Below are 10,367 nucleotides of genomic sequence, written 5' to 3'. Positions count from 1 at the left end.
AGTCTGACTCATCAGTCTCTCTTTGGAGCAAAGAGAGAGATGAGAAGAGAATGAGAGATAAAGAGAGTATTGTATGGTTTGATAAAAGAAGGTGAAGCAGAACGGTGGTATTGCATGTACCTGTTACTACACCGTAACCTTCAGTAGGACTGTAATGTATGCAAGAGAGAGAGAGAGAGAGAGAGAGAGAGAGAGAGAGAGAGAGAGAGAGAGAGAGAGAGAGAGAGAGCGAGAGAGAGCAGAAACAGTGATAGGGAGAGGGAGAGAGAGAGAGGGGATAGAGGGAGAGAGATAGAAAGAAAAAGCAGAAACAGAAAGAGAGGAGACAGAGGGAGAAAGAAAAGAGCTGAAACAGAGACAACGAGAGAGAAAAAGAGAAAGTGCAGAAACAGCAAGAGAGAGAATGAGAGAAAGAGAGAGAGCAGACAGAGGGAGAGAGAGCAGAAACAGCTAGAGAATGAAAGAGAAAAGAGAGAGAGGAAGAGAGAGAAAAGAGTGGAGACAGCAAGAGAAAGAGAGAGAGCAGAAACAGCTAGAGAATGAAAGAGAAAAGAGAGGAAGAGAGAGAAAAGAGTGGAGACAGCAAGAGAAAGAGAGAGAGCAGACAGAGGGAGAGAGAGACAGAGGGAGAGAGAGCAGAAACAGCTAGAGAATGAAAGAGAAAAGAGAGAGAGGAAGAGAGAGAAAAGAGTGGAGACAGCAAGAGAAAGAGAGAGAGCAGAAACAGCTAGAGAATGAAAGAGAAAAGAGAGGAAGAGAGAGAAAAGAGTGGAGACAGCAAGAGAAAGAGTTATGTGCTAGGAGTGTTGTGTGTTTTAATCCATACTGTCTGAGATCAGTACTGAAGTGAGCCAGTTCCTTCATCAAGGATTTGTCCCCAATGGCACCCTATTCCTTACATAGTGCACTACTGGACTGGTCAAAAGTGGTGCACTATATAGGGAATAGAATGCCATTTGGGATGAAACCAGACCATGAGATGCTCATTGCTTACTAATTTGTAAAGCAACTCCGCCCTCTAGTGGTCAATGGTAATGAACAATCATTGTTTTCCAACACATCTCCAATAGGCCTACAGCAGTAGCACAAGTGGTAATTTGGAGCATATTCAGTGTGCGGGCCTTTCTGTTCTATTCAAGATTTTACTAACCCAAAAAATACACCCACCCCACTGATCAAAAAAGGAGATAATTGCAGATGCAACAAATTCAATATCCTCTCTCTTTCTTCTGTCGGGGCAGCAGGCAGCCTAGTGGTTAGAGTGTTGGGCCAACAACCGGAAGGTTGATGGATCGAATCCCTGAGCTGACAAGGTAAAAATCTGTTGTTCTGCGCCTGAGCGAGGCAGTTAACCCACTGTGTTAACTGTAAGCTGTGGATGTTGATTAAGGCAGCCCCCTACACCTCAGAGGTGTTGGGTTAAATGGGGAAGACTTAATGCAGTTGGACAACTGACTTTTGATACAATTAAGAAGATTGGGAAAGTCAGAGCAAAAGTTAGTTAAGGTACCTTCCAAAAACAGTCCAATTTGTGTTTTGAAAGCCCACATGGGAACAACAAGGGGTGAAAACAGCAATAAACTACCAAAGCAGAAAAACTCATTTACTCCCTTTCAAAAAGGTGCCCGTTGGCATTTCTATCCCCCCTCCAAGTCAGTGCAAAATCAGGAGAAAAATTCAGTGGAGTTTGTTGAAACCGGTTGTCTCTGGCACGTGTCCCGAACACAGAAGTGCCCACTCTGCTGGGGCTGATCCGCCTTAGGCTGGTCGGACGTGAGTTATAAGTCCACTAAATCAGCTTCAGATCCGGCTGACTCCCCACTCTGCCTTTCCCTCTGCTCTGTCATTAGCAGGCACACACACACAGTCTGGAGGCAGAGAGTGTGTGGTGGAGAGCAGTGCCTAGATAGTGATTAGACAGGGACAGACTGAGGGCTTGAGTGAGGGTTTATGTCCTGTGTGTGAGTGTGGTGGGGGGGACCTTTTAGGACTGAGGTAGCTATTCCCAGAGCTAAACTGCAGAGTGAGATTGTACACATTACTGACTGCCTAGAGAGGCACACAGTCACTTTCATAACAGTTGCTCAATGTAAGCTCTTGGGTCAGATATTGGAAGGCAGTGGTGTTTGGGCCTAAAGATCCAAGACGTTATCAGAACATGCATGTGTAACAGACCTGAATTGGTTAAACTCCTCGGCTTGGAATACCAATCCAACTTGTACCTTTTCGGTGGCACAGCTGGCTAAAGGTGTTTCATGAGGGTGGTCACGGTACAGCTAAGCACAGTGACCCCCGTCACACATGTAACAGGACAAACAAAACACAGTGACTTTATAAAACCTTCCATCTTTATTTCCAACTAACAGACCTCAGCTTACAGCGAGCGGGTGAATCAGACAATTCAATAGAAAACCTGCAATATCTCCAGGAAGAGAGAGATTTTGGAGAATAACCAGGACCACCTGGTCTTCTTGTTCTTGCCTCATGTCCAATATTGTGTTTCCTCTCAATACATCCATCTTTATCTCTCCTCCCTCTCTGTCTCCATCCATCCATCCCTCTCTCTCTCTCTCTCCCAGATGGTCAGTGGGCGAGTCAGGAGTCAGTCTCCCACTCTCAGTCTGGAACCGCCCCTCTCCTGCAAGGCCCCCCCGCCATTGGTCCTTGGTTACCACGGTGGCGACATGGGCTGGGGGTTCTGGAGGTATGACATCACCACGGCTGAGATGGACAGCCTGATCGAAAGAAGATATTGAAGAAAAAAAAGGATGAGAGAAAATAAAAAATAATTAGCAATAAATATTGAAGAGATTGCTCAGCAGAAGCATCAGTGCCTTCAGGTTCAGTGGTTACACTTTGTCCTCTTTTTCACAGATCTAGGATCAGCTTACCATCCCTTAGATCTTAACCTTCAATATAAAAGAAAAACCAAACCGACCTTGGATCAGTATAGATATATATATAATAAAACTTCAGATTTTTCCATTGTGATTAGGCCTATATGGCATTTGCTGCATATAACACTTGTACAACATTTTGCTGATCCACACAGTTTGTGTTACCAGCCAGGAGGGCATAGAGACAATCTTTAATAAAAAAACTAATCTAGGTGATGGACTGGGAGGCATCTACTACTGATGTCCTGACACTCTCTACTTTACCTGCAGAGCCACACACACTACTTTTCCTGGAAAAATGCCACACAGACACACATGCTCCCACAAAGTGAGTGGTATTATCTGCTGTAGTTAATTGTTATGGGTAAATGCAACACCTGGAGGTCAATGTTAAAAGCTTTTGGACATTAAAGCTGAGCCCATCGCATGTCACAATGCCAGGTAGAGCCGAGCGTTGCCAAACTAACTTCCGGTGTCTTTAGTTTTATTGCCAGGAGTGCATTCATTAGCGCAATCCGTAGCAAAACATTTTGCAACGGAAACATTTAGCAATGAAAAGTGATTTTTATTGGACACATTCAGGTTAGTCCCTCCTCCGTTTGGTTCCTAGGGAATACACCCCAGGCAGAATAAGAGCTGCCAAACTAACTTCCTGCTGCGTCCTGGTATTACAGTTAACACATTAACAGTGAGCCATTATGAGACAGATAATAGATAACTCTGCATTTTGGCATAATAGCAGAAACTTTTTACACTTTTCTTTCACTCGCCCTCATAGTCGCATACAGACCCTGGGTAGGTTACCTGGGTAGGTTACCTGGGTAGGTTGGAAATATGAGACTTGATAAAAGAGACAGAACGCGTACACACACAGATATTTGTTCTACTCACATAAAGCTGCTCATCATCTGTTTGGTGTCTTCGGAGCTGCGTGAGTTAGCGAAGCTGATGAAGGAGCAGTACACTGCTATCCACGCACACCACTTTAACTGAAACACACAACACAGAAGGTTAAGGAACACAAAATGACCCACATACTATACTTTATAATGCGCTGTGTGTGTGTGTCAGCTTTTCTGCATGAGGCTGTAGAAGTGCTGTGGCATAGCCAGACAGTTACTAATGTATGGTGTAAGATAATGTGCCTACGTGTAACAGGTTAAGATCATACTGCAATTTCAATCCACTGCTTGAAATGTCACCATTAGCATTGCTGAATATGTGCCTTTTTCGATGGCGCAACTGGCTAGTATGTTGTCAAGCGGGCGGTCACGTGTGTTTGAGAAGCAGAGGATCACTAGTTCGAGCTCAGTAAGAGGACAGGGAGAGTGAAGGAAGATACGTTGCTATGCTAGCACAGGGACACCGGTGCCCTACATAACATTTTAGGACTGATTTCAGTGGCAGCAGAGGGAAAGGTGTTGATTAAAAGAGCCATTAAATAGTTGGTAGCGTCAAGGTTACCGGTGTGCTGGACTTTTCATCAACTCCACTATCGGACGTAGTGACAATTCATCCAATCGTAGAGTAGTAGACCGTCACATTACCTAGGTGGGTGTAACGGTGTATCAGGGATACGTGACAGAAAGTACTGGCTCCAGTTGATTTGGGGGCACACACCCTTCTAGGATAAACCACTCAGTTGAAAGGCTGGACTTGGCCCCCAGGTGGTAGACTTTAGTCCCGTAAATGGGAATACAGTGGGGTAACTTCTCCTTTGGGAGGTTACCTCTCTCTCACACACACACACACACACACACACACACACACACACACACACACACACACAGGGGGAGAGGCGAGGTCGTCTGTCTGTGTGTGTGTCAGTGTGGTAAAAACAGATGTCTCTGGGTCACCTTCAGCATCAGGCCACACATGCTGAAGATCATGCCGAGTAGGTTCATGTAGTCTGGAGTCGGGTCTTCCAGGGTGGGGTTTGCTTCCGTGCTGGGGGGCTTGTATCTGTAACAACAACAACCAAGATATGAATGACCCTACCACAAATAACGCAACTAGCTAGCTTACTTAACTATACGTCAGTGTAACAACATCTAGTTAGTTCACAAAATGACAGGTGTTCTAGCTAGCTTGTTAGCTAGTCTATAATCGCGTTAGAATAGTGCTGAAGACGTGTGATTTAGCTAAGTAGCTATCTCGTTAGCGCGCAAACCCAATGACATTTACTCAATTGTACTCACCGGATAATTTTGTTTACCCTTTGTGGGCCTGACATGTTGTTTGCGGACATCATGTCCTTCTTGTTGAGATATTTTTAAAGATTAATTTAGTGGCAAAACGGTGTTGAGTGGGACCCGTCAGCTAGCTCGGCGAATGAAGGGGCGGGGCCTATCAGTTCCGCCGTGCGATGGATGCATTTCAAAATAAATGCTTTAAAGGACGCAAAGGACTCTATCAATGCGGAGGGAGAACTTTCGGACTTTTATTTTGACACAAATGCTTTTACCCGGAACGAAACGATTATCACAGACAGGAAGTAAACCACACATTTGCAAAAATATGAACATTCTGGAGCATAAACTGTAGTAGGAAAAAAGTACTTGTTCGTTTGCTGTTAGCTAACAGAAATCAATATGAGTCAGTTAATGATTACTCACTCATCAAACTAAAGCGAACAAGCAAGGTATTTCAGGTAGATAGCTATCCAAGTTCCATGATGCTCTTTCCATAGCACTTGCTCTTTCCACTACTAACGTTAGCGTAGTTGATGCTCAAGTCAGGATAAAAATAATAGCTATATGTTTCAACATCTCTTTCTACAGGCAGAAGTGTGAAATGTCGTTTCCCCAGCCCAAACCTGAGGTCCCTCAGCTCCCCCAAAACCTTCTCAGGACCATAGACTGCCAACAAGGGGCTGTAAGAGCTGTGCGATTCAATGGTGAGAACTCAAACAAACACCGATACCGTGAGGTGCATTGACTGTTGCTCTACTTGGAGCTGCTTGTGTATGTCATGAGAGGCTGTATTTACATAACGCGTTTCAGGTGTTTTTCATCCTAATTTTCTCATTTTCTCCCTCCCTGTCTCTTTCACCTCTCTTTCTCCCCCTCCCTGTCTCTCTCTCCCCCACCCTGTCTCTCTCTCCCCCGCCCCTCTCCCTCTCTTTCTCAGCCGATGGTAACTACCTGCTGTCTTGCGGCAGTGACAAGTCTCTGAAGTTGTGGAGTGTAAGTCGAGGGACACTGCTGAAGACGTACAGTGGCCATGGATACGAGGTTCTAGATGCTGATGGGTCAGTGTCTGTATTATTACACAAACCTATATCAGAAAGTAAGCTGGCCCTCTTTGAAGTCTTGTAGATCGATGCATTGCGCTCTTTTTGGTTGTAAAGCCCTCTTGCATAAACTTCTGTGGTACGTTACTTAATTGTTAACCTGCAGAGGTACGAGTTACCAGACCCGGTCTCAGGGATGGCTTACTCTGGAGATCCCTTTAATCTCCACTGAGTTAGGTACATTTTTTAATCTGATTTGAGTTTTTGTAGTCTCCAAAACGGTGCAAAACGTGATGATTTGGTGTCTACAGCAGGGGTCTCCAACCTTTTCTGTCACGAGACCTAGGTGTTCAACAGATGTGTTTTATGTCAATATACCATTTGTAAAACTACTCTCAATATTACAATTATTCAAAGAGAAACATCGAAAATTGATGTTTGGAGTCCATGTCAGTGCTTAAATCACATCTGAAGAAAAAAATTGGTCTGAAAAAAACCCAATTAATTTAAATGTTTTAGTGAAGAGGGGAATGTGTCAGTTGAGCGATGTTTCTGCTGAGACAACTGCTGCAGCACGTCATGGCAGGGTTTGCAAAACAATTGATACAAATAATCATAATATAGTTCTGTCAGGTAAGCCTACTTTGCACTTAACATTTCATTGAGAAAGTTTTGGGGGAAAGTCTTTCTGTCTACCCACAAGACGGTTATCATCATTGCTAACTGTCCTGCAAACAGAGTGATAGACAAACGCGTGCACTAAACAGACAGCAATATTGCTGGAAATGAATTGTCAGATATTGTGCTAAGTTTGGATTTTGAAGGCAGTGGTGGCTAACCAGGGGTGGGATAATGTCACTGTGGATTTAATTGGATAGTAGCCGGGAGATTTATGTTTATGACCGTTTGCGATGGAACACATTTAAAAAATGCACGCACTTTCAGAATTGATTGGCGAGCTACTCACAGGTGGGCTGAGAGCTACTGGTAGATCTGCCTGATGGAGACCCTTGCTCTGGAGCAATACAGACAGCTGATTGAGGAACACTTTATTGAAGAATGTGTTTGGTAAAGGCCAAATTTGGGTTAAATAAAGCTGACCCTAGATCTGATTGAGTGGGAAGCACTTAACTTCACTAAGCGTTCTCTTTCAGTGTGATAGCTAGCTTATATGCAGACGCCAATGCCTGTATGTTCCCCTATATGAAGTAGGAGATATGCATTAGAAATGAGACATACTGTATAGTTGATAGTTAAGAAGTAGCACATTTTTTATTCATTCAGTATTCTTGTTTAAGTTCCCCTATCCATCCATCTGCCTTCTGTGTCCATTACTCTCTGTCAGTCTTGCCTCTGCTGGTCATTCTCTATGTGATCAATCTACATGCTTGCTTGTGTAGTCTTCCTCTATCCATCTGCCTACTTTGTCCTTCACTGTCTCCCTGCTGCCTCTGGGCCCCTGGGGGAATATGATCTGAGGTAATGGTGTGTGTCTTACCATCGATTCCTTCCCTAGTTCCTATGACAACAGCCAGCTGTGTTCCTGCAGCTCGGACAAGACGGTGATCCTCTGGGACGTCGCCACGGGACAGGTCACCCGGAAACTCAGGGGTCACGCTGGGGTGAGAGAAAACAATACAACTATATTTTCCTGTGTCACAGAGAGAGAGATGGAGTTTTAGAGGGGAGGGGAGGGGGAAAGAGGCGGGTAGGAGAGGTCAGGTGGGTCAGAAAAAAATATAGAAAGAGATGTTTATGTTGAAGGAATAGAGACAGGAAAGAATACAACAACTAAACCTCTAACTGGAGCCGTTTATTAACATGGATATGGCTCTGGTCTGTCTCTCTGTTTGCAGAAAGTCAACTGTGTCCAGTTCAATGAAGAAGCTACAGTCATTTTATCTGGTGAGTTTTCTCGTTCCTCCGTCCTTCCTCAGCAAAGTGCATCTCAGTCACCTCTACAACCAGGTTTGTGGCTTCAGCATTGTCCTGCTCATCCACAACAGGACCCACCTCAAGTGTGTGTGTGTGTGTGTGTGTGTGTGTGTGTGTGTGTGTGTGACTGTGTGTGTGACTGTGTGTGTGTGTGTGTGTGTGTGTGTGTGTGTGTGTGTGTGTGTGTGTGTGTGTGTGTGTGACGTGCGTGCTGCGTGTCGGTCTCTAGGCTCCATAGATGGGACAGTGCGCTGCTGGGACACCAGGTCCAGAAAATTTGACCCCATCCAGATTCTGGACGAGGCTCAAGATGGTGTCAGCAGTCTGAAGGTGTCTGAACACGAGCTGCTCACTGGGTCAGTACCAAGTCTGAACCTTTCTGTTCATTTCAGTTTCATTCTTATAGAAGAGTCCTCTAAGCATCTTTTCTATCTCATGTCTATCTCCAGGTCAGTGGACGGGAGAGTGAGACGGTATGACCTGCGGATGGGCCAGCTGCATGTGGACTTCATCAACAGTCAGTATCTAGTCTATCTAGTACCAACTAGTTGTTGTACTAACTATCACTAACTTCTGTACCTAAACCACCCTGAGTCACATTGATTTGTTATGTGTTTGTCTCTGTGTTCCAGGCCCCATCACGTGTGTGTGTTTCAGTGCGGACGGCCAGTGCACTCTGACCTCCAGCCTGGACTCCACCGTGCGTCTACTGGACAAGAGCACAGGGGAGATGCTGGGAGAGTACACAGGACACAAGATGAAGGGCTACAAGCTGGACTGCTGTCTGTCCAGTAAGGATACTCACGTCCTGAGCTGCTCTGAAGACGGACACGTGTACTGCTGGGACCTGGTAGAGGTACGAGGGATGGAGGATTTGTTCATCTAATAGATAGCTCCACTACCTATCAAAATGAATTGATTTGATTGGTTGATTTTGCTTACTGGATGCGTATTTGAAACGGAATAGCACAGCAGTATCTGTAAATGTCAACAGCTGCAGATTCAAGGACTTGGTATGTGTGCCTATTGGTGTTAGATTCTTTCCCTCTTTGAACATCTCTTGTTTCTCTCTCAGGGTTCTCTGATGCTGAAGCTGCCAGTCGGGAAGGCTGTCGTCCAATCGCTGTCTTTCCACCCCTCGGAGACCCGCCTCCTCACAGCCATGGAGGGGCGTGTCCAGGTGTGGGGGGCGGAGCCAGAGGAAACTGAAGAGGACGTGGTGGTTGTTCAACAGGAGAAAGCATAGTAATCATTAGGTGGACATAACAGAAAGGACAAGAGTCATGATATCGTCAGAACTGATGAGTTCCCTACTGTACTGAACTGCCTGTTCTTGACTAAGGGTCAGGGATCGGAGTTTGGTTGAGGGAAATGGTTGTGTGGTTGAAAAGTGACGTGCCGTTGCTTCCATGGCTAAAATATGGAATAAATGAATGAAAGTACTGCTGATGTCCCAGCATTATCAATAATGTTTTATTTAATATTCATTGTAAATATTTTGTAAATGATGAGTCTGGAATAAGCCCTTAGTGTTCTCCAAATGAACCATAGGCTCTAATATATATTTATTAGTAGCCATGAGGGAAAATGTGATATCACTCACCAACATTGGTCATAAAACATGTAGATATGGTTGTCTTTATTACGAGTTGTACATATGAACATGGCACATGGACAAAATAAATTAAGTAGCATCATACAGTTATCATCTCAAATAAATAAATCATTTATTTTACATAAATACCTGGTTGGTTTGCTGAGGACCTTTTTGGAATGGTAACAGTTTTACTCAACAATCAACCATAGTGTTAACCACTATTCATTTAATCTATGCAGCAAAATAAGATCCATTCAACGTCATTGGTATAATAAAAAAACTCCCCCAAAGCAACTTTAAATAAATATAAATATACATACGCAAAATGAATGCATTTCTTTCTAGCAAATTCTAGCTACATCTGTAATCGCTTTCCTCCTGATTCTCCTTTTGTACAGCCTGAGCCTCTATGCCGCTCACATTGCATTCTGAACAGCCAATGGCCATGGCCCAAAAGTCAATGTTCAGGCCCTCCCTCTTCACGTCCAGCTCCTCCCCATTAACCCACACAGGTACACCCTGCAGCTGACAGCTTCTCCACCTTGTGCCAGCGATGGGCGTTATCCAAAAAGGCTAGATCTTCGTGGTGGGTGGGCCTGCAGCATGGTCCATTCTGCCTCAACTCTCCATTCTGCTCGGGCAGGGCCCCCCTCAGGAGCAGGTTGGTCAGGGTCAGATCATGGTTGGAGCGGACACGGGGACAGTC

The 10,367-nt window shown here is 44.7% G+C and overlaps 2 protein-coding genes across 3 annotated transcripts; one reads left to right on the top strand and one right to left on the bottom strand.

Annotated features, from left to right (window-relative positions):
• Window positions 1-2,527: 2,527 nt before the first annotated feature.
• On the bottom strand, window positions 2,528-5,239 carry LOC139401977 (PAT complex subunit Asterix-like). Its single transcript, XM_071146008.1, has 4 exons — window positions 5,096-5,239; window positions 4,754-4,859; window positions 3,789-3,886; window positions 2,528-2,735 (listed from the first exon to the last, which is right to left on the bottom strand). The coding sequence occupies exons 1-4, from the start codon at window positions 5,146-5,148 to the stop codon at window positions 2,669-2,671; spliced, it is 324 nt and encodes a 107-aa protein (XP_071002109.1). The 5' UTR covers window positions 5,149-5,239; the 3' UTR covers window positions 2,528-2,668.
• A 134-nt stretch (window positions 5,240-5,373) lies between these two features.
• Window positions 5,374-9,987, top strand: LOC139401975 (WD repeat domain-containing protein 83). 2 transcript variants are annotated; one of them, XM_071146005.1, is made up of 9 exons: window positions 5,374-5,547; window positions 5,678-5,793; window positions 6,027-6,147; window positions 7,646-7,751; window positions 7,986-8,034; window positions 8,294-8,420; window positions 8,514-8,581; window positions 8,697-8,920; window positions 9,140-9,987. In XM_071146005.1, exons 2-9 carry the CDS (start codon window positions 5,691-5,693, stop codon window positions 9,308-9,310), a joined length of 969 nt encoding a protein of 322 aa, XP_071002106.1. In that variant the 5' UTR covers window positions 5,374-5,547; window positions 5,678-5,690; the 3' UTR covers window positions 9,311-9,987. The 2 variants fall into 2 exon arrangements, with proteins under 2 accessions (XP_071002106.1, XP_071002107.1); XM_071146006.1 differs by having other exon boundaries at window positions 5,384-5,538.
• The last annotated feature ends 380 nt before the right edge of the window (window positions 9,988-10,367 follow it).

This window comes from Oncorhynchus clarkii, unplaced genomic scaffold, assembly GCF_045791955.1.
Source record: "Oncorhynchus clarkii lewisi isolate Uvic-CL-2024 unplaced genomic scaffold, UVic_Ocla_1.0 unplaced_contig_4281_pilon_pilon, whole genome shotgun sequence".
In the NCBI taxonomy this organism is placed as follows: domain Eukaryota; kingdom Metazoa; phylum Chordata; class Actinopteri; order Salmoniformes; family Salmonidae; genus Oncorhynchus; species Oncorhynchus clarkii.
This window is presented reverse-complemented; position numbering and strand designations above follow the sequence as displayed.